This window comes from Brachycentrus maculatus, unplaced genomic scaffold (assembly GCF_059751285.1).
Source record: "Brachycentrus maculatus isolate JH-2025_06_01 unplaced genomic scaffold, ASM5975128v1 h1tg000266l, whole genome shotgun sequence".
Lineage (NCBI taxonomy): Eukaryota > Metazoa > Arthropoda > Insecta > Trichoptera > Brachycentridae > Brachycentrus > Brachycentrus maculatus.
Window position 1 is genome coordinate 782514 of NW_028281017.1, and position 25003 is coordinate 807516.

The 25003-nt window shown below is 33.6% G+C and overlaps 2 protein-coding genes across 4 annotated transcripts; both read right to left on the reverse strand.

Annotated features, from left to right (window-relative positions):
* Nucleotides 1-3516: 3516 nt before the first annotated feature.
* On the reverse strand, nt 3517-7886 carry LOC148305657 (zinc carboxypeptidase-like). Its single transcript, XM_088266379.1, has 7 exons — nt 7872-7886; nt 7512-7792; nt 6586-6964; nt 5362-5449; nt 5059-5261; nt 4443-4530; nt 3517-4098 (listed from the first exon to the last, which is right to left on the reverse strand). The coding sequence occupies exons 2-7, from the start codon at nt 7790-7792 to the stop codon at nt 3896-3898; spliced, it is 1242 nt and encodes a 413-aa protein (XP_088122505.1). The 5' UTR covers nt 7872-7886; the 3' UTR covers nt 3517-3895.
* Nucleotides 7887-8450: 564 nt separating this feature from the next.
* Nucleotides 8451-19495, reverse strand: LOC148305658 (zinc carboxypeptidase-like). 3 transcript variants are annotated; one of them, XM_088266376.1, is made up of 7 exons: nt 19408-19495; nt 15212-15492; nt 13962-14340; nt 13019-13106; nt 10751-10953; nt 10152-10239; nt 8451-9204 (listed from the first exon to the last, which is right to left on the reverse strand). In XM_088266376.1, exons 2-7 carry the CDS (start codon nt 15490-15492, stop codon nt 9002-9004), a joined length of 1242 nt encoding a protein of 413 aa, XP_088122502.1. In that variant the 5' UTR covers nt 19408-19495; the 3' UTR covers nt 8451-9001. The 3 variants fall into 3 exon arrangements, with proteins under 3 accessions (XP_088122502.1, XP_088122504.1, XP_088122503.1); XM_088266378.1 differs by lacking the exon at nt 19408-19495 and adding an exon at nt 18394-18523 and having other exon boundaries at nt 8818-9204; XM_088266377.1 differs by lacking the exon at nt 19408-19495 and adding an exon at nt 16769-16871 and having other exon boundaries at nt 8818-9204.
* Nucleotides 19496-25003: the final 5508 nt, after the last annotated feature.

Consider the following 25003-nt stretch of genomic DNA (forward strand, 5'->3'; position numbering starts at 1 on the left):
GTTACGACTCCTAACCTGACCACTTTCAAGTGTTTGGCATACCTGATCGTGCCATGTTTTTCTCGGTCTTCCTCTGCTTTTTTTCCCACTAACATTCGCCTCATAAATTTGTTTACCGTTCTTTCGTCACTCATTCGTTCCACATGTCCAAACCATCTCAACACACCTTTCTTAATTTTATCGATAATGCTTATCTCAGCTTTGCATTCCTTCCTTATTTCACTATTCGCACATCTATCATACATCGTTTTGTCGTACATTCTTCTGAGAGATCGCATTTCGACTGCATTCAGTCTGCTTTCATCCTTCTTTTGCCAACTCCATGTTTCACTTCCATACATTAGAGTTGGAACCAGGACTCCGTTGTGCACTGCCAGTTTAGCTTCCGCTGGTAGGTTTTTATTTGCTATAACTGATTTCAGTGCACCGTTCACTTTGTTCCCAGCATTCACTCTCCTTTCTATATCTTTATCAATCTTTCCATCCCTAGAAAACATACTACCCAAATACACGAAATCATCTACCTGTTCCAAGATCTCTCCGTTTACCAATATTTCACATTCAGATCTGCATTCTTCTCTTTCAAAAATCACAAGTAAACAAAACATTCAAAACATCACAAGTAAACAAAACATTCAAAACATCACAAGTAAATCATTTATAATCATTTAATTAGCGATAAGATTAAATTAGAAGTCAGCTGTGACGTATGAATACATGAAAAACAAAATAATGGGTTTTTCCAGTATCAGGTTTTTACTCAAAACAATTTAAAATTTAGAAAATACACTGAAGATCCACTTTTTTATTGAAAAATTGTGTTCAGCGACGAAGCTCATTTTTGGCTGAATGGATACAGAATTGTCGATTTCGAAGTGAAAATCAGCCAGAAGCACTGCAAGAGCTACCAATGCATCAAGAAAAAGTTACTATTTGGTGCGGATTATGGGCTGGTGGCATCATTGGATCGTACTTCTTCAAAGATGACGCGAATCGCAATGTAACCGTGAATGTCAAGTTTGAAAATAAAGAAAAAATGGAAAGCAAAGGGGAAGAATTTTGAAACAATATATTATTATTTTTTGACATCTCATCAAAGATGAAGAGTAATATGGAGGCCTGGGCATTTAAAGTTGTAAATTTACTATTTTTTAAATTATTATTACAGTTTCAGTTTTTTTTAATTTCTTCTTCTTCTTCTTCTTCTTCTTATTGTAGGCCTTACGGCCTGTTTTTAAGAAGGATTAGCCTCCTGCGACGTCAATTCCCTGCTATCGGCCCATCTCTTTGGTGGTCTGCCCGGGAGTCGTCTACCATGGGGTTGGCCGTACAATGCGATGTGGGGGAGTCTGGATGGTTCCATTCTCCTCACATGCGCATACCATTGTCTTCTTCGTTGCCTTCCCCACCTAACGACATCTTCGATCTCGCATATTTCCCTGATCTTGGCATTTCTCAGTCTATCTCGAAGACTCTTGCCTGTTATGCTTCTCAGAGTCTTCATTTCTGACACTCTAAGCGTGTTTTTTGTGGCAACGATGTCTGCTCTACTTTCGATTCCATACGTCATGATGGGTCGGACACAAGTTTTGTATATCTTGATCTTGCTGCCGATCTTCATCTCAGGGTTTTTCCATATAGCATTTTTCAGGCATCCTGAGATGGATAGAATCTAAATTTTCTAATTATTTTTTGGAATTCGCAAATCACATAATAGATACAAATCACTAATTCCACTCTCACAAACTAAAATTATTACACCTACTACCACACTAAGGCCAAATTATGAATTAGTTATAAAATTTTGAAATCTAAATTAAACTTAAATTCTAATAATAATATAATAAATATTATATTGTTCATTTTATTGTTATACATTGTCCTCTTTCTGTTCTCCCATTCGTTAATACGAAGTTCATCGATCGAGTCAGTCGATCGATTTGGATGACGACTTTTGAAGGGTCATTACACATATTTCTGTATTTGCCATTGACCTATAATTATATTGATGTTTGCTTTTTAATGCTATCAACACATGACAATAGAAATCTGTTAAAAACTGTGTAAATACATAACTCATTTTGTACATCATACACATATATTTTATTTTTATTTTTCCATACTCTATATAGCTATTTATTGATTTTAACGACAATTATGTGAGTGTTAGAAGAAAAATTAGAGTTATCAGTAAATATTTATACATGATGGAGGGATTTATTTAAAATTAGTGATTTTTTCACTCTAGTATTTATTCAATATTACCCTGGACTGGTACCTGAAGCGGAGGGTTGATCACCTTCCTTCGTGTGTTAACGATCAAGATATGTGTTTATATGATACAGTGCCCTATGCACTATCGTGTGCGGTTGAGGGTTTGCTGAAGAAGATACGTTTATATAATTTAACTTTTAATTTTTTTGAAGAGTGATATTTTCCGTACATTTCTCTTTAAAAATTATTTTAAAGAGGACTCTTAGATTTGCTATCATTGCCCTTATATGTGCGTGTGTGATTATTTATTATATTTAATAATTATCAAAAAGTCCATGAGCGTATAAATAATTTCATATGTAAATTAAACCATTTGGTCCGCCTCCGTAGTGTAATGGTCAGTACGCTCGGCTACCGTTCTGGAGGTCCCGGGTTCGATTCTCAAGGGGGTAAAATAAATATAAGTGATTTTTTCACAGTCATATTTATTCAATATTACCCTGGACTGGTACCTGAAGCGGAGGGCTGATCACCTTTCCTTCATGTGTAAACCATCAAGATAACACTGCGTTTATATGACGCAGTGCCCTATGCACCATTGGGGTGCGGATAAGGGTTTTATTATTTATTATTATTAAATTAAACCATTGACTTATAAAAATATATTGTAATTTATTACAATACTTTTTTTATTAAAGAGGCTAGTGAAGTAATCACTTTACACACGTGTAACATTCAGCATTCTACATTCATGGTTGACAATCACACTATTCTTAATTTTTTTGGAACACCTACATATATCATAAATCTTATGACTCTTTACACGTATGTGAGTTCACTGGAGCTATCAATGGTTGGTTTTAAAAAATATATATTTAGAACATTTATTTAGATGGATACCGGATTATCTATATTGAGAAGTCAACATGCAAAGATTTGTACATATATTCCATTCGTATGTATAAGATGTTTCGTCTGTATTAAGACTTCACTATAAACAAATGCATCGAACACCTTACCGGTAGGCGGAGAATTTTCAAAAATTAATGCAATAAGGATGTTCAATAATGGTCAGAATGGTGAACATTACACAAGTGTATAAAGTGATTGCTTAAGCCAGCCAAATGCTAGATCGCCAGCCTTGAGATGCTCAGACTTCCATCATCATTCATAGAAAAGGGAAGAACGATACATATTTTATATCAAGATGAGCCACCTTTAAAATTCACAGTTTAGCTGTTTTTATTGGGCAAGAATAATAATATGATAATAATGTAATAATTAACGGAAGTAAGAAAATCATTAATCCCTCAAATTACATATGTGTATATTTTCAGATAAGTTTAAAAATTTTACATTACAAAATTACACTTTGATGACTTGACTCTACCAATGTCTGTATACGACGGATTCTCCAGTTCTTTGGACACGTTGAGCGTGGCAATGAGGATAGCCTGGAACGACTGGTTGTGATTGGTAGCTTGGAGGGGAATAGAGGTAGAGAAAGATCCCACACGATGGACCGTTCAAGGTAAGGCAGCAACAGACACTTCGGTAGCTGGAATGCTAGTCAAGGATAACTGGAGAAGAGTCATTGCTTCGACAAGGGTTACAACCCTCAGTAATGAGGACTAAGACGAAGAATAATAAAATTTGGGGATTTCAAAATATCTCGTTTATTTTAAACCAATGTTACAATTCCTCTCTTTCCAGCTTCTTGAAACATTGCTACCAGGGAATCAACAATCTCCAAGCAGTTTGGAACTATCTGGTCAACAGGGAGTACGAAGCCATATCTTCCAGTGTCCCTCAACTCGTAAACATAGGCCAATGGGGTGTTGTATTCCTGCTTCACCCAGTCAAGACTGCTGCCACTAGCGAGGTCTGGAATCAAACTTGTATTCTTGTTATGGGATCTTGTTATAAGAAGCATTCGCAAGAATCTGCCAGTTGATGCTGCCCGTCGATTGATAAATGCGTTTGAAGTGTCTTCTTCTTAAAGAATGGAATCCGAAAACCGAATTAGATTTCGAATTATTTAAAGGAAATCGAAATCAAGTTAGAATCGAAATAGAGAATGCATGACATAGTTTCAATTTTAAGGTTTTTCAGAAAGAATATACAACGTTGGGGTCACCAATATCGAATTTACTCAACAAAAAATGTGAGATTATAGATGATGGATCAAATGAAATAATATCACAAAAACGATGATCCTATTTACTTACAAATAGTTTCTGCAATATTTCCAACCGGGGAATATTTAGTTCCATATCTCTTGGACAAAGCCTCGATGGCGATTTGACCAATGGCCACCTTAAAAATGAAAATAAAAATATTACATTCATTACAATTATTATATTTTTTATTTAAAACAACAGTATTATATAATAACATAAAATCGCAAAATAACAATAATAAAATAATAGGATAAAAGCAAAAAATTGACGGGAGATGGTATTAGAAGATCAACTTGCTGGCACTTGCAACAATAAGCTTCAGTTCTATCTCATGTTTAACGCCCATCTGTAGGTACTCCACAAACAGTTTTACAATAAGGTTGGATCTCTTCATCAGTCTCTCTCGAAAGTCTGCCACTCTTTTATTAGCGCATTTTAATATAGTATGTGTACAGAAGCAGACAAACCACACATTATTCATTAATACAATAGAAGATTCCAACTTCAAAATGTATCTAGATAATAGAACCTCTGAAATGCATGCAAAACTCAAAAAACAAACCTTTAAGCCACATCCAATTAAATAAAGTCTCCAATGTACACCCAGTGAACGAGATCATAGTTATCGACAAACATAGAATAAGAATGGAGTATAAGAACTTACAGTCTCAGCATAATTTCCAAGATGGGCTGTCGTGTGTCCGTAAGGAACCATCAGCAGTTGGGAGTAAGAATGGAAGGAGATATAGCTGACGAGATCACTTCCAATAGTTTTGATGAATTCAGAAAGAGTAGAAGTGCATTTCTCTGAGAAGGCACTGGGTCCTCCGTATGTGTCTGAGGTACACAAACTACTGGAGCCTTGTTCTGTCAAATTGAAATAGTTATAAAATCTCTATGTTTGTTTAAATTTAAGAATGTGTTTCTTGCAAACAAAAAATTCCACATTACTTTTGGTAGAACTTACCCATCCAATGAGCATTCCAGTTCCTGTTAGGATCAGCTCCATGGCAAAGAAGCGAATAAGGAGTTCTAGTCTTTCTCCAAAGTCTTGTCTGCAATATTAAAATTCATCAATATTTACCAACAATTGCCATACTCATTTATCTTTTTTCTTCTTCTTTCTTACTAGTCATTGTCTTTTGCGGTGTGGAACAACAACTTCACTCCAACACCAAGCGCAGTCATGATATATTTCTTCTTTCTACTTCTCAGTTCTTTTCTACCTCTTCTTGAATTAATTTTTGTTGTGAACCAAACTTTTGATTTTGTGTTAAATAACCAATATCCTTAATTTTTCGTCTTATGTGGATTTAATTATCTACCAGTATTTGTGCATCCGTTGCAAGACAGCCTCGTTTAAGTTTATCGTAATATTTGGACTATTCTAACTTCCACTTCATTTCAAAGATCTGAGTTTCATTAAGCATGGAGATAATAAAAGAAATTGAAACCTAAAAGTCGTATCCTCACCGACAGCTGATGACAACAAAAAATCTAGAAATTTTGATTATTTTTGCATCATTTGGATTCTGAGTACACAATTATCTTATCTGAACAAGTTTTATAAAATTATGATTTAAAAAAAAAGACAAGTCAATGATACAATTGAAAGATTGTGAAAAGATTACACTATCAACGTTTAAGTATTGTGGCATAACTCAAATATGACGTTTCTTAAATAAGAATACAAAATAAATAATAAAATATTATCTTATATCACGATATCATTAATGGTAAGAAGTGATGATAACACATATCGCTCACTCCTTTCAACAACGTCATATATAAAAAAAACTAGATTTTTCATGAGATCGTTTTTAAAGTTTAAAAATATAAAAAAATGCATTAAAAATAAATATCAAGCCACTTCTTGAATTTTTTAATGTGCAACAGATCTTTTTAGGTAAAATCTGAATGTTTTTTCTCCATTTGAAAAATATTTAGATAATTTGAAAAAAAATAATTAAACAATACCTTTTCTTCAAAATCAAAAACAACTTTTTCTGCCCTGTAGCGGGTAAATATTAAGTTTAAAATATGCCGCTTTTGCTGGGATATAGTACGTTTTCTATGCATTCCGAAAACATGCACAACTGATAATTGCCGATTTTTGATATATGACATTGTTGAAAGGAGTGAGCGATATAAGATTGAAGAAATAACTCGGGCCTCTTTAATCTTTACTTACATTGGTGTGGCTGTATTCATATCCATCAGGGTTGGAGACAGGGAACAAATACCAGTTGAAACTATCAGCGATCTGTCTAAACTCTGGATCAGTGCTGGTCAGAATCTCATTGGCCAAATAGGTAATAGTAGCTGGAGAGATCCATTCTCTGGCATGCATTCCTCCTTCTAAGAACACTCCCTTCTTATCTGCTCCATTGTCTATCTTCAATCCTTTGATTTGTCGATTTTCGTAAGAAGAACCACCAACGACCACGGTTGCTTTTGGGTTAGCTGCGGCCAATTCATCAAGCCATGTGTAGATGTCATCCAAGCGGTAGTAAGCCGTCCATGTCATACCAGCGCGTGCAAAGTCACCAACTCTTTCTCCATTGATACGTCTAGAATTTACGTATTTTAAAATATCAATTAAAGCAAGAAATGAATTAAATAGAAACAAAATTTTCTGTGTACTACGTTCACTTTTTAAATGTTATTTTGTTCTGTCTCAGGTCTATAAAGATACGCGATTATATTTAGTACCTACATACAATCAGTCAACGATTTACGGGGAAGTTAAAAACCCTACACTCCAAACTCTTATCAGACGTAAAATCAAGCTAGCAAAACCAAAAATCATAAAATATCATTCTACCCATGATTGACAACCACTCTACTCAAGTTTTTAGAGCTCTCTCTTTTGACTCCATCTAAATGGATCTCCTAAAGAGATGATTCCAAAGGAGATGCATTTCTTTTGGAATCATCTATTTAAGTTCATTCAAGCTTCCCGGATTTTAAGATGTATTTTTTCATTTTTTAATCTAAACCTTGAGATAAAATGTCCAAAATTTAACCCAGTGAAAGTTAACATACCCATCATAATATTATTACCAAAAATACACAATTTTAAAATATTTATTTCATCAAACCATCATTGATACTTACGCCTGGACATCTTCGATGAAGATTTCTGGCTCCATTCCAGCACTGATCATAGCCTGAACGAACTTCTCTTGATCCTTTGGTTTAACCATGATGTCAGTTGGTTTGTCGATCAGCTTCGTATCAGCCCAGAAGTCCAATTCGTCACTATTTTCCAAGCTCTTCAGGTAGTCTCTGTGTTCCGTGGTTTTAGGCCACATTCTGTACACCTTGTAGCCATCGTAAGTATCCCGAGCTGACGCCAGATACAGGGTGCCCAAAACCAACAAAAGGACGAACTTCATCTAATAAATTAAATAAAAAAAATCAGAACAGAAGAAAGATTAAAGAAATATGAGAATTTAAAGATTTTTCTCTTCTTACCTTGATGAGTAATTCACTTCTGTTTCAAAACCCGAATTAGCTGCTTTTATATCTGTTGGTAATACTAACTTACCTAATAATAATCAGTATCTCTTGATTACCTCTGATTATTTCCAATCAAATTATAAACACAATTACCAGAAACTGATAATACTTTAATCTCAACAGACTGTTTAATTCTATATTTAATTAAAATCAGATAAAAGATATTTGTTCATACAGTTTTAAGTTTTTTTGTTTGTTATTAATATGTTTATATCGAAAAATAATAAAACCTATCGTTGTTCAAAATTTAAACGTTGACAATATATATATATATTTTTTTCAAAAATTTTTAAAGAACGTCTTTATAAATAAATTCTGTGATGAAACGTTAATTAAAATAATAAATTTATTTTATATTAAAATCTAGAAATTACACATAATATAAAATGAAATTTTATAAAGAAGATAAATTACATAAATTTACAAAGTAAGAAATTTACTGGTACATGAGTAGATAAAAACAAATAAAAATATTTTAATGAAATGAGTGTAGTATGTTGTTGGGTAATATATCCAAAATTAAACACAGTTAATGGATTGAATTCTACTTTATTTACACAAGTTTATGATATTTGACGCGTTTCGTCTTGTTATAATTTTGGATAAATTACCCAACAATTCAATATGGAATTCTACCAACTGTCTGCAGTTACAATAAATGAGTATAATACATCTTGACATATTTGATTGATCGTTGTTATTGTTGTAACTTATAACTTAAAACATAGTCTTGTTATAAAATCACTATATATGTCATTATAACTAAATTGTAACGTCGACCGGTTTCGACTCAAACAACTTATTATTCAAAGTCAGTCTCGAGGGAGAAGCCGTTTGGATCGAAATCGGTTGAGATCATAATTAAATCACAGTAGTAGGATTAAAAATAAAAATCACGGAGTAAGTGTTAAAAAATATTTTTATTGTATTTTTCGTATTATAAACTGTTTTTAAGTATTTTGTCAACTGTTACCAGCATAGGCGTTCTGATTGGGATTCTAAAAAGTGATATATGTACGATTTTCAATACGTGGTTGAGGGTTTCACACACCTCATCCTATACATCATTTGATTTTTTAATGTGCTTAAACCAGGGTGACTATTCCTCTTCGTGCAGCTTCCTGGAACATGGCGATGATGGAATCCATGATTTCCAAATTGTTGGGGATGATCTGGTTTGTAGGAAGAACGAAACCGTATCTGCCAGTGTCTCTCAACTCGTAAACGTAGACCAATGGGGTGTTGAACTCTTGTTTCACCCAGTCAATGCTACCACCGCTAGCGGGATCTGAAAAAAGGGATAGATAATGTACTACTACAAACAAATAAGGATCCTAACCAGGAACTTGACAAGACACTGCAGACTGAGGAAACACATGTTTAAAATTGGACTACATGAATCCCCAGTCGGCAGATTTTGTATGGAGGATAACGAAACACTAATCCACATTATCTATAACTGTGACGCACTCGCAAACGAAGTCACATCCTTGGAAGACCACAACTGGGTCCGAGAAGGTGAAGCTCTCACTACCAAGACAGGTCATGAGCTGACTCATGTAGGTCTTGAGAGTGAGCTATGATACAAAGGACACAGTAGACCTAATATGGTCGCAGTGATAAAAGGGATGCAAGATACCTTGAACTCGTTATTAAAAAAATGTTCTTATACTTATACTGCTACTACTACCATCTCGCAATTCTGCTGCAGGGTTAGGCAGGGGGAAGAAACACTCTGTCCTGAGATACACTGACAGCTTCTTCGACATCCATACATCTGCTCACACTGTTATGTACACTTTTAACACATCCCAATTTCAGGTTCTGATTGATTTGATCGTACAAAGTCTTTTAGGTTGTTCTAATTCTGTTTTTCCATTCACATTTGCCAAATATACTATTATCGTCATTCTTTCACCTTCCATTGACCCCACATGTCCAAACCACCTCAAAGTATCTTTCTTAATCTTTTCAACAATCCCAATCTCAACCTAAGATTATTATCTTATATTTTCATGTTTAATTCTGTCACACATTGACATTTCAACACGACATGTCTGATGGATCGTATTTCAACAGCATTCATCCTTCATGAGTCAATTGTTTATTTCGCTTCCATAATTTTGTGTGATGAAAGTATGAAAAAGATGACCCCAAGGACAACAGCTTCGTCACGCCATCTCTCAATTGATCCATACTACTATTTTGTTCCTAAAATATTTTCAAAATACTTACAGATAGTTTCAGCGATATTCCCGACAGGAGAGTACCTTGTTCCATATCTCTGCGCCAAAGCAGCAATAGCTATATTTCCAATTGCGACCTAGAAATTAAAACATTTCCATATATTACAAAAATCCTCTGATTCCGTTGCCAAAAGCAATAAAAAAAACTAACTAACTAACCATCACGCCTGTAAAATAATACCACACGAATTTGTCATTGCAAACAATATAAGCCTCTTCCACGTTCATGCATCTACTCATACGTACCCGCCGATTGTTTCGACCCCCTAACCTGACCACTTAAAAGTATCTGGCATATCTGATCGCGCCAAGTTTTCTCGGTCTTCCTTTGCTCCTTTTTTCTAATTTCATTCGTCTTATATTTTTTTTTACCGTTCTTTCCTCATCCATTTATTCTACGTGTCCAAACCTTTATTAATTTTATCGATAATGATTATCTCAGCTTTGCATTCCTTCCTTATTTCACTATTCGAACATCTATCATACACCGTTTTGTCCCACATTCTTCTGAGAGATCGCATTTTGACTGCATTCAGTCTACTTTCATCATTACAATTAATTAAAGTAAATAATATTTGGTCTACTCACAGTCTCTGCGTAGTTTCCAAGTTTGTTAGTGGTGTGTCCATATGGCACCATGAGGAGTTGGGAGTAGGAATGGAAGTCGATGTATGCTACCAGTTCAGAGCTGATGGACCTAATGTATTCTGAGAGGGTTCTAGTGCTTGTTTCTGAGAAAGCTCTTGGTCCAGCATACGTTTCAGAGGTGCATACACTGCTTGAGCCTTGTTCTGTAAAGATATATAATTATTAAATACTAATTAATTAACTATGTGGTATGATTTCGTCAGGAATGAGGATGTGCGTGGAAGATCCAAATAGCTCCTTGTAATGGAAGTCCTGAAGACGAAATAATGGACATGGTTGGGACATGTCCTTAAAATGCCTCCTGAGAACATTAACCCCTCATGTCTCTTCTTCCGACCCCGAAGATCTGGCACCACTGACGACCATTCACCGACTATTCTCAGCGGAACTTCAGGATGCTGGACTGACCTGGGAGAAAGCCATGGAGATATGGCCAAATGGCGCGATAGTGGCCAAAAAATATATTTCATACTGAAGTTCTCTCTACAGGGACATACGTCAATAAAAGAAGAAAATGTTGAAACTCAATGGGACGTAGTCATGTGATGATGATAGTTATATATTTTACTATACGATATATTAATAGTGATTTCCTTACCCTTTATAAAATGAAACAACTTTGTTTTAACCACTTTTTTATAAAATACACTTTAACCTACCGGTTTCAACAAGAACCTTGACGTCGCCCACCTTATCAAGCTGATATACCCTGGGAATATTAGAAAGAGGGGTAGGGAGATGAAAGAAAATTCAGCACAAAAAAATATACTTAAATTGATTTAATTAAAAATATAAAAATTATACGAAAGTGACTTTAACTTAAACTAATCTTATCCGCTATCTTAAATTAGCTTAAAATTAATTAATCCTATCTTAAATTAAACTTATTCTAACCTTTGGTGAAAAAGATGCGCCGTGATGCTGAGGTCGCCGTGATCCTTTGTGAAAAAGCTGCGCCGTTGGATGCTGGGATGAGGTTCTTCTTATGACGGGCCGCCGTGCGATGATTCTTGCTTCTTATCTTCTTCTTCTCTTAGTAGAGCTTCAGCTCTTAATTTGAGGCTTATGACCCGGCGTGGGTCTGCTTTTGATACTCCGGATGAGTAAATACCTTTTTTCTATCTTCTCTCTCCCTGCGTAGAGCTCCCGCTCTTCTCCTCACTTAAGTCTTAAAACCTGGTGTAGGTATGCTTCTTCGTCTGATTTCTCCCGACTGCTTGATCCCCCTGATCTCTCCCGACTGCTGCTTACAACTCCTCGATCCCACTGATTTCCCGGATGCGGATTCCGACCAACTTTTCCTTCCAACTAATTATTCCGACCAGTCCGACTGGTCGGTCTTTCCTTTTACGACTGATTCCTCCCAACTGATCCTTCCAACTGTTGGCTTCTAAGAGATCGACTTCCAAGTCCGACTTCCAAGTCCTCCGGCTTCCAAGAGAGCGATCCCACTGATTTCTTCCCGTTATATTCGGTTTCTCTCCTTGAAGATCACGCCCTCGAAACCATTTTTCATTGGCTGACGGTGCGCTTGTATCCACCCCCAAAATTTTCAACGTCTAGACATCAATTAGCAAACTTTATTTTATTTGCGCTATATCATAAACAAATGTTTTTACTATAATAATAAAAACCGCCGGGAAATAATCCCTTTACACAAAGGCCAGCGGGTTGGCGACCGTTTTTTTATGATTCAAACCTTTTAATACATTTTAGTTTTACGACAGGTAAATTATAAAAGGTCGGAGCCATAAAAAATATTTGTGCGCACAGAATTTTTTTTTTTTTTTTTTTTTTTTCCTAAGACTAATTAAATTAAACTATTGATAATTGATTATTTTTGCCAGGCTAGAGGAGAAACGTGGTTTCACCACGTCAACCTTGTCATCATCAGGGTTTATTGAATTCTTAAACATTAAAATACTCATAATTAATTACATTCCTTACCAAAAACTAAATCCAAAATGTTATTGTGCATTGCGTAGCAACTCCAAATAATAACTAATGGAATCACCCAAAAAACAGTATGAAGCCGAGCACGCATACGTAAAGTGGAAAACACACAAAAAAACTTACTTTGCGGAATTTTTCTTTCCAGGAACAGAAATTGGTTAAAAAAGTGGTTAAAACAAAGTTGTTTGATCTTATAAAGTTCATAAAATGTGCCACAAAGTATCTGCGAAAAGCATTAAAGAAAAAAATCCTTACCCATCCAATGCGCATTCCAATTCCTGTTTGGGTCAGCTCCAATGCAGGAACTGCTATATACGGTTCTGGTCTTCCTCCACAGTCTTGTCTAATGTAAAAACAAATAGTGGATATTAAAATAAGTTTGTATAGCGCTATTGTTGTTAAATAATACCTTAAGGGCGCTTATAATGACGTGGGTAATGATATCACAATGATAATATTAGTAGGAATTAAAAATCAGTGGAACAATAATTCATCTAATATACGGAAGAAGCCAAGTACCGCTGTTGTCAAGAAGTACGCTGTTTATAATAAGAAATGTTTAGTATTATGTGGGTTTAAGTTTTTACTTGTAAATACCTTTAAGAGATTTAACGAAAATTTTAATTGTGTATAGATCAAGGAAGTTAAAAAATATGCATGAGAATATGCATAATGCGGAAGAGGCGAGGATTGTTTTCAAAGGCAGATTAGTGTGGCGTTTTATTCTCTCTTCGAGAGCGGCACGATAGCTAGTTAGTTTTTATGGAACTTAAAGGATTGTAATCCATACAAGTACTCTAACGCGTTCTCTTGTTTTTACAATGGAAAAGATGATTCTTTAAGAATAGAAGTTAGATTTTTTTAAATGTTTGCAATAAGTGTTTTTATAAGTGGTCTAAAATGGTGATGATTACACTTATGAATATAGATTGATAAATTATTCAATTATATTCACATTAACATTACGGTGATGACCAATTCGATTAAGAAATCATGTCTGAAGACAAGATACTACTAATCGATAATATTTCTTATATATCGGCCAGTCAATGACCCAACGTCACGTAAATTATTTTATGTATTTCTTAAAATAGTGGTATTTACAAAGAGAGATGGGTACCTAACAGACAAATCATCAGATCTTAAGAAGGAAAAATAAGAAAAATAATAAGGAGATCTAATGTTTTTGCCTACTTACGCTGGTATGAGTGAATTCGTATCCATCGGGGTTTGTCACCGGGAAAATATACCAGTTGAAGCTGTCAGCAATCCTCTTGAATGTAGGATCCGTGCTCGTCAGGATCTCGTTGGTCAAGTAAGTGACGGTGGCCGGTGATATCCACTCTCTGGCGTGGATCCCTCCCTCCAGGAAGACGGCCTTCTTGCCGGCTCCGTTGTTGATCTTCAGCCCCTTGATCTGACGACCCTCGTAGGTGCTACCCCCGATGATGACGGATGCCTTGGAGTGGGCTGCTGCCAGCTCGTCGTGCCAGGTGTAGATGTCAGCCAAACGGTAGTATCTGTCCCATGTCATGCCGGCGCGAGCGAAGTCACCGACTTTTTCCAAGTTGATATTCCTATAAAAAAAATATGGATATCGTTAAATGAAATCAATCAACAATGTTTTTTGCACGTACCCTTATACCCAACACGTACCTCTTTTAGTCAAAACAGCTTTGATTACTATGCAATAAAGGTACACAACCCATTAACCATAAAGTCATGAAATAACGACACTAAGTGTAACAAAGTTATTTTAAATAAGTAATCAACTAATTGACTAATCGTCACGCCACTTTCCAGGGGTAGGCAGAGTTAATAAAACGCCAAACTTCTGGCGATTAATATAGATAAAAACGCGTACGTAATCGAATTGGGAACGTGGCTAGGTTAGATTAGGTTCGTGTTGGGAATATGAAGGATAAATTAACTCTTACCACTCTGTAGCCCAGACATTCTGGCCCGTATGATTCTAGTAGGCAGCTCCGTGGGCCACAATGTCTGACCCGGCGCAGGTATAACTTTAATCACTGATTTCTCTATCACCCAAGTATATTCTACCAGAAAATATTTCTGATAAATACAGTCAATCTTAATTAACATGGTCATATGAATTGCCAGACAGAGTGTCCCAAAATTAGGGAACCAAAATATTTATTTTAATGGTAGAAAAACGTCGCGTTTTTTTAAAATCTGAGTAGCTGATAAGTTATGAGAAAAAATGGTCAGAGTGGAAAGGGTTAATGTGGGCCAATCAGGAACTTCTCAGTATTTGGTCATTGCTGGGAAAAAACCACGTAAAACTTCTCAGGAGAAGCCGGACTGTTAAATGTCATCAACAGGCCTTCAGTTCCACTAGAAGAGGATGAGAATGGCCGGGATAGTTGCCTTCCAAGACCATGGTGTGAGGGCAGTACGCACGGAAAGGTTAATAAAAACATGTCTTACGCTTGAACATCTTCGATGAAAATTTCTGGAACCATTCCGGCGCTGGTCATTGCCTGGACGAACTTCTCTTGGTCCTTGGGTTGCACCATGATATCAGTTGGCATGTCGATCAATTTGCCTACAGCCCAGAAGTCCAGTTCATCACTGTCCTCCAGGGTCTTGAGATAGTCCCTGTGCTCCTGAGTTTTTGGCCACATCCTGTACACCTTGTAGCCATCGTACCTATCCAGAGCCGAGGATAAGCACAGGGTGCCCACGAACAGCAATAGTATAAGCTTCATCTGAAAATGGAAAAAAATCACGTTATAAAATCGGTACTGATATTTTGAAAACTATGATATACTACTACTACTACTACCATCACGCCGTTTTCCCGCAGGGGTAGGCAGAGAGGATGAAACGCCACACTCTTCTGTCCTGACATAAACTCCTCGCCTCCTTCACATTCATACATCTAGTTATACATGCCCTCCGATAACGCAGACATTTGACACCGCCAGATTTTAGGTTCTGATTGATCTATAATATATGATGATGTATATATATTTTTTTAATTATCGATGTTGAGATGTCAAAAAAAAATATGATAAATAACTCCTATAATTGGAGAAAATCCAGATTTGTCACCAAGTATTTGGACACACTCAAAATGTTGTTAAAATGATGATTGTAGGAGAATATAGAGGTCTGGGTATTTACAGAGCATATGGCCTCAGGCTGGTGGGGTCACATTACATACGTGCAACATTCACCATTCTACCCATGATTAACAACCACACTACTCAAATTTTTGGAACTCCTACATATAGTCTATAACAGGTCATAAGCTCTGTAAATACCAAGACTTCTTTATTCATTTATGAACCCTTAAGTGGAGCAAACCCAGATTTTTCAACAAGTATTTGGATACAATCAAAAGTTATGATGTTCATATTTAATATGTAAAAATATTAAACCTTTTGGTGAAGTATGCAAACCTTTAAGGTTCATATAACATATATTTTATTAAAAATGAAAAAAATGTATGAAAATTTTTAATAAAAATATACTTTAAGAAATAACACACTAAAATAAATTTGTGGTCGGTCTTTTTTACAAAATATTAGTACTGTTTAGTATTAAAACCGTATATCCCTAACCTATTTTTAACAAACAGCCTTAATTCATGTTGGTCTTTGCCCTTTAGTGCATGTTTGTCTTCGGTCTAAGGAGAAACATGCACTAAGGTGCATATGTCTCCTCAAAATGCATATGATTAACATTTTGTGTATTCGTAAGTGTGTGAATAATGCTATGGTAGTGGCGTGTAGTATTATCTGCAAGCTGGTGTAGTGGTTGTCCTGACGAAGAGACGGGTGCGACTCGAAACCAATAGACTAAAATCTCGGCGAGTGCTGGTATACTAACATCACCAGTCTGACGATGTCGGTAATGACGAAACCCGGTCGCTGGTCAAATAAAAATAAAGTGGAAAAGCTAAAAATATTGGTTTTAGTCTAATAATATATTAACATTATTATCATTCTGTAGAAGTAATGATTATTATGTATTACTTACAATGATTAAAGAAAACACTTGTTTTTTACCACTTGAGTTTTATAATAGACTACATGTTTCAGAAGTTCAACTTCCATCATTCAGGTCTGTATAATAACTAAAATGGTAAAATGTAATGTAAATGGTAATTGTTTGTGGTAAAAAACAAGTGTTTTCTTAAATCATTTTAACATGTCGCTCACTCCTTTCAAGAACGTTATAAATCAAAAAAGGTCAATTTTCAGTTGTGCATGTTTTCGGAATGCCCAGAAAATGTACTATATCCCAGCAAAAGAGGCATGTTTTAAATTTAATATTTACTCGCTACAGGGCAGAAAATGTTGTTTTCGCATTTTGAAGAAAAGGTATTGTTTAATTATTTTTTTAAATATACTAAATATACTTTTCAGGTTTTACCTAAAAAGATCTGTTGCACAGTAAAAAGTTCAAAAAGTGGCTAGATATTTATTTTTAATACATTGTGTTATATTTTTAAATTTTAAAAACGTTCTCCTGAAAAATCAAGTTTTTTGATTTATGACGTTCTTGAAAGGAGTGAGCGATGTCTTACCACAAAGTTAATGGTGAAACAATAAATAAAATATGTATTACTTGTTTACTAAGGTGTCAACGATCTGTGACAATAATGCATTTATTTATCTATACCAGTTTGTTGGTACTTGAAAAAACAGAAAACTATTCTCATCGATAACGAATACTTAAGCCACGAAGACAATCGATGGCCTGCAACACGATTTTCTTTAAATGCAGGTAAAATTTAACGTATTTTTTTTTGCTTAAGACACCGTTTTCGTATTGAAAACATAAGTTTTTCTTTTAAATAAATATATGGTTTTGAACACAAAAGAAGTAAGGACTAAAAAAAATAAAACATTTTTTAAAAATATCTACATGTCTTCCAATAATCAAATTCCAAATAACATATATTTTTTTAATGTACGCATAATACACGTGGGTTCTCGCGCAACCGGTCGCTTACGAATTAAATATTTGAGAGTGAACCCTTAAATAAATGGATAATCTCTTACTAAAAGACATTTTTTTTTTCTACATTGTCCATTGGACGAACGAGAACTAAGGTAACCTATTGTTGGTAAAATGAATAGTTCTCTTTTTTTAATTTAATATTTATTTGGTAAATACCACTATTACCACAATGTGGCATTAATACCACAAATATGGTGTTCGAAAAAGATGCGGAATGCGTCGAAACAAGTGACAAATTAGATTTAAAGTAATATTGGTATTCACAATTAAAACTTAAATAATAAAAATGGATACCACAAATCAATAAATGACAATATTCTCTATTAATTGTGTATAAAAGTTTAAAAATAAAATTTCAATTAATAATCTCCGCCTCCGTAGTGTAATGGTCAGTACGCTCGGCTACCGTTCTGGAGGTCCCGGGTTCGATTCCCAAGGGGGGTAAAAATAAACATAAGTAATTTTTTCACTGTAATATTTATTCAATATTACCATGGACTGGTACCTGAAGTAGAGGGCTGATCACCTTTCCTTCATGTGTAAAACGATCATGATAACACTGCGTTTATAAGACACAGTGCCCTATGCACCATTGGGTGGGGATAAGGGTTTTATTATTATTATTAATATATATTAACCTAAAATCTGGCGGTGTCAAAAGTCTGCGTAATCGGAGGGCATGTATGTCTAGATGTATGGATGTGAAGGAGGCGATGTCCTGTATGTCAGGACAGAAGAGTGTGGCGTTCCATCCTCTCTGCCTACCCCTGCGGGGAAACGGCGTGATGGTAGTAGTAGTAGTAGTAGTATTAATGTATATTAGATTAAAGTTTTGTACTGCCATTTCTTAGTACAAGTTTTCGGATAATGAAAACAACAAATTAATTGTTAAAAAAAAAACTATAAAAATTATACAAATACATACAAATTATAATTAGTTTAATATTTACAACATTTTGAGTGTGTCCAAATACTTGTTCACAAAATCTGGATTATCTCCAATTACAGGAGTTATTTTCATATTATTTTTTGACATTTCATCAAAGATGAAGAAGAATATGGAAGTCTGGGCATTTACGGGGCTTACGACCGTCATAGGCTGGTTTGAGTGATCACTTTACACACATATACTAATATAAGAGTTTCTGCTTAATAAAAAAGCTTCTTTACATCTCACCAATAGATGTCTCTAGTGAAGTTCTAGTGATTCAAGAACAAAGTTTCTAAATTGGTTCATATATATAGAACTTCGAAGAATTTGAGTAGTGTGGTTGTCAATAATGGGTAGAATTGGTGAATGTTACACGTGTGTAAAGTGATCACTCAAACCAGCCTATGACGGTCGTAAGCCCCGTAAATGCCCAGACTTCCATATTCTTCTTCATCTTTGATGAAATGTCAAAAAATAATATAGTTTAATATTACTTATGGTAAATGGTCTATGGTTTATGGTCTTTCAATTTTATTTGAGCTATTATATTTATTGATTCGGCAGTCATTTTGTGGTATTCTTTATCTATTTTAATTTTAATCTGGTTTGAGAATTACTACTATTATAAATAAAATAGTGGTATTTGCCAAATAAAACTTAAGTAAATAAAAATGATTTTCAATAATCCAGATAATATGTATTAATATGAACTGCTACTCACCTTTGGTGTCACAAAGCTACTGAAAAAAACAGTTTCAAAACATCACTTTTATAACGCTAATCGTTTAGTAAGCTTACTGGTGTAATCCTTTATCTTATTTCAATGTAATGTATTTAGACTATCGTGTGATTAAGATACGAACACAAAGGAATCCGAAGCATTATCGATGGTTTTAATATAAATATCAGGATTATTTTAATATTTTAAACAAACTGACGTACTTTTTCAAAAGCCTTTAAATATAAGATAAAGCGAATTTAAAAGAATTATTCTGTTCGCAAAAAAACATATTTTTGTGATTCGGTATATGTATCTAGAATACAAAAGTCAAATTTAGATATTTATAGATTTTGCGTTAAATTTGTAGAACTCCATTTTAATTTATATTTTAAACGTTAACATTGGTTTGAAAATTCCAACAAGGCGAAATAATTGACACAAAATTTATTTTTGTGTGTTTTTAACAATATTTAATTTAGTAGACTAAAAGTCAGTGTTTTATTTTAACATTTAATATATCAATTTGAGAAATTCAGTTTATGTATATGTGCAATGCACTGCTTGACCTCACAAAATTAACTTTAGCAATATCTGTGATTCATTTTTAATTTACTTGGTAAATACCACTATTTCTTAAAATCTATGGTGACACGTGTTTGGATACATTCCGCGTCATTTTCAAACACCGTATGTGAAGCTAAGTCTTAATTTTAGTAATAAGTAAATTTTAGTGATTTAATTTGTCGATCATGCGTAGAATTGGTTAGTGTTACACGTGTGTAAAGTGATCACTTAAATTAGCCTATAACGGTCGTTAGCCCTGTAAATGCCCAGACTTCCAAATTATTCTTCATCTACGTTGAGATATCAAAAAAGACTATAAAAAATAACTTCCAATTATAAATAATCCAGATTTGTGAACAAGTATTTGGACACAATCAAAATGTTATATCTAAATTTTCCTGTTGGGTCCTTGAAACGTTGAAAAATGAAGAGGAGGTAGGAGATGCTCCTTTCTTATTTTCAACCTCCCAAATAATGTGTACAAATTGATGAAAAAAACAATTCAAACATAAATTATCAAATCATTATTTATGTGTTATCATTTCTACATATGTTAACACATCAAGACGGATTAATTAAATTAATTCGTTATACACATTTCAATACCCTCATATTTAAGCCGAATATTTTTTATATCAATAACTTAATATGACATACTTATTTGTTTTTATCTGTTTATATTTTTTTAATCAATTTAATGTTGAAATATTTTTCGTATCGCCCTTGACTCAATTACAATGACGTTTTAAAACTTAAGTGCTGCAGTACAAACGAGTAGCTAATTCACAACATTTTGAGTGTGTCTGAACCCTTGTTTACAAATCTGGGCTAAGTGTACTCATGTTGTGAATAAAACAACTGGTCAAATCAAAGGCTTCATGAAAAAAAAACATCATGTTTTCAGGAGTCTCCTAGTATGTGAAATAATCACGGTAAAATAGCTGGTCAAATTCTAAGCTTCATCAAAATTGAAAATATCTTTTTCAGGCGTCCCTTAGTATGTGAAATAATAAAGATCAATTTTCATCAATCACGTTTTAGGCATATTCTATTATATGAGACAATTATGATATAATGTTGTCAATAAAATAACTAGTCAAATTTTAGGATTTAAAAAAATTTCAAAATACATTTTCAGGCATATCCTAGTATATGATAGAATGTTGTGAATAAAATAACTAGTCAAATTATAGGATTTATATTGTATGTTGCATAATAAATAGTCAAATAATGAACTTCATAAAAATCATGTTTTCAGGCGTATCCTAGTATGTTAAATAATTCGGATAGCATCTTGGATAAATAAGAGTCTCTGCTAAATAAAAAGCTTACTCAACTCAACCATAGATGGGGGGGTCAAGTAAATATAAGATTTTTTCACACAATTTTTTTCAATATTACCCTGGACTGGTACCCAAGGGCTGATCACCTTTCCTTCATGTGTTTACGATCAAGATAACACTACGTTTATATGATGCAGTGCCCTATGCATGGCTGTCCAAACTTAAAACATTTTTTTTTGTAAGTTTTTTTTTGCATTTTTATACTAAGTAGAATCTACTTAGTCCAAAAATGCAAAAAAAAACGTACTTTAAACAAAAAGTCCCTTACTGTGTTTTGAGTTGTTTGGACAGCCATGCACCATTGGGGTGCGGATAAGGAGTAGAAGAAAAAGAAGAAGAATTTCTGTTTAACTTGATATACATTTTGAGGTAGTATTTTACGCACAATTGAGATAGAATTTTACGAAAATGGAGCTTTATAAATTACGAAACAATTTTTATTACAATTTATATCTGGTAAGTCAGTTTAGCAATCACGAACATAAATTAATATTTTAGAAAGGTTGAACTGTACTGTACAGTCAATAATCAACTCAGTTTGATAACGTTCATTATCAGTCAATCCTACTGGTAGTTTACAGTAATTCTATAGTAATATTAATCAGTTTCAAAAAGCAATCAAGCATTTGGTATCATATTCGTTTTATCTTCAGACATGTCAATATCAGGTTTTTCCAAAATCTGTCCATTATAAATATCCACATATCATCCTGCGTACGTAAAATAAAGTTTATGAATAATTATAACATACACTGATAATATAATAAAACATTTTCTTTAAAATACTTGCGTTAGACCATTTTTGAACACGACTAGTTTCGATGTTCTTATTAACATGTGAAAATACAAACTGTTAGTATTTTCATATATTGCTGAGAACATCTGTAGTTCTCAAAACTAGTCGTATTAACATCATTTTGAGTGTTGAAATACTTGATCACTTTCTCCATTTTAATATTAAAAAATCAGAATTTCATGCGTTTCCCAGTTTGTAAAATAATTTTAGTTCGTATCTTGCATACAAATAGATGTTTATTTATTTATTTATTTATTGTAAGGCCAACAGACAATTTAGTATAACATAAATACACATTCAATTAAGTAATATTTGTAATGTCCAATTACAGGCTTTAACATAATTGTTACAAATAAGTGCGGTACCTTTTTGTTTCTGTGCGCATACATACCAATGTTCATAATTACATGTAGAAATGCATACACCATTCACTGGTATGATAGTGCCTTAAATGAAAAGTAGTGTAACTTATTTTTTCCATAAACATAATTAAATTAAATTTCATGAACGTGATATGCATGCGCATGCGCACATAGGTACACGGTGCACATACATATATATATACAAATAAGCAATAATAATTACATACTATTTTCAAGATTAAAGGATTCTTCAATTTCTTTCTTAAAGGATTGTAGTGTAATATTGAATATATCTGTATTCTCATATTTATTATTAATTAAATAACAGGTTCTGTTAATGAAAGAATTTTGATATGACTTGGTATTACATTTCGGAACGTGAACAATACTTTTGTTTCTTGTCTGGGTCCCAGGAACCCTAAACCCAATCTGTGACAAAAGCTGTGGACAGTCAACAAGATTATTAATGATTTTGTAAATATATATAATATCGGCCATGCTTCGTCGGAATTTAAGTGATTTTAGGTTAAGTTTAGTAATAAAGTCACTTGCTTCACTTTCTGGAACTTTCATCGCAAATTTACAGTATGATATAAATTTTGATTGAATAGATTCAACTCGATCGATGTATTTTTTATATTGAGGGTTCCAAACGGGGGAAGCAAATTCCAAATGGCTCCTTACGTAAGTATAATACAATAATCTAAGAGTATGTATATTGGTGAATTCTTTGCCTAAACGAAACAGGAAGCCCAACATTTGATAAGCTTTTTTGACAATCGAGTCGACGTGAGCTTCAAAAGTTAATTTAGAGTCCAATATAACACCGAGATCGCGGATCTCGGTGACTCTAGAGAGAATATGATTATCTAGCTTATAATTGTGATTAATTTTAAGTTTGTTTCTAGAAAATGTCAACACAAAGCATTTGTTAGTATTTAATTTTAAATGGTTAAGTTTGCAGTATTCGCTAAGTCTCTCGAGGTCACTTTGGAGTTTAATACAGTCTTGTAGTGAATTAATTTCAAAATATATTTTCATGTCATCGGCAAAGAGCAAAAAATCAGCGAATCTAAAACATTGGCCAATATCGTTTATAAAAATTAAAAAGAGTAAGGGCCCCAAGTGTGATCCTTGTGGTACTCCAGAGGGTACGCTTACAACCTCTGAGACAAACCCATTTATTGCCACAGACTGGAGTCGGTCACTAAGGTAGGAAACCAACCAACTATAGAGATCACCATGGATACCCAATGTACCTGATTATAAGCTATGTGTTTTCATTTTCCTACGTACCTACTTTACTTTATACGGGTAATTTCATTAAATCTGTGCTTTTTCATTTGCATATTATATTTTACCTCGTAAATTAAAAAAAAATATTCACCTAAAGCATGGGTGGCTAACCTTTTCAGCAGCCGGGCTAAATTTAAGAAATGAGATTTCTTACCGGGCAGTAAAACAAAATATATTTTATTATTCAAAGCAAATATGAAATACATTATATTATTTATTGATTTGGCATTAACTTTGTGGAATGACATGGTTATTTTAATTAAATTAAACACTTGAATAATCCACTGAATTGAGTTTTATTTTGATATTACGACTAGTTTCGAAAACGACAATTGTTTTCATCTTCTGGTACAAATTAAAACTAACGAATAAAAATATATTTAGGTGTATATATTGGTTTATAAATATAGGTAGGGGGGGTTAAGGAACAACATTTTTTGTAAAAGGAAACATTGATAATAATGGTGACGTATATTGAAACAGTATATTATTAATTATTGTATTATCTGAATTTAAATTTTTATGTATTTCTAAATTTTCTAAATTATTCATGACTTGACCTTTATTTGTAACAAAGTGTCATAATTTAAGTGTATGAGAGTCAAATGAGTGGTTATTTTCTATGATATGATTTGCACATTCCGAAAAATAGTTACTTGTTAGACCACGACGATGTTCTCTAATTCTAATTCTTAGACTTCTCGCAGTTTGGCCAGTATATTTTTTATCGCAGTCACCGCAAGAAATTTCATAAATACCGCTTCTATCTAATATGTTTACTTTTGATTTTGAGTTTCCAAGAATTTGACCCAAGTTGTTACTCTATAATACGCCTAACCCCCCCTACCTATATACACACCTAAATATATTTTTATTCGTTAGTTTTAATTTGTACCAGAAGATGAAAACAATTGTCGTTTTCGAAACTAGTCGTAATATCAAAATAAAATTCAATTCAGTGGATTATTCAAGTGTTTAATTTAATTGAAATACATTGTTGTTTAAGAAGATATGATAAAAATGAGCATGAAACATATTTATTAGATTATAGCTAGGCAATACTTTTGAAATAATAATAAAAAGTTAACAAAATCTTTTTTTAGTGAGACGTCTTATTTTGTTTTATCAATGTTAATAACGATAGATTTTTTTGCTTCACGCAAACAATTTTTCAAATGCTCATAGTTAATTTTTATATGTTATAAGTCGGTTATAGCAGCTTGTATTCTTATCAA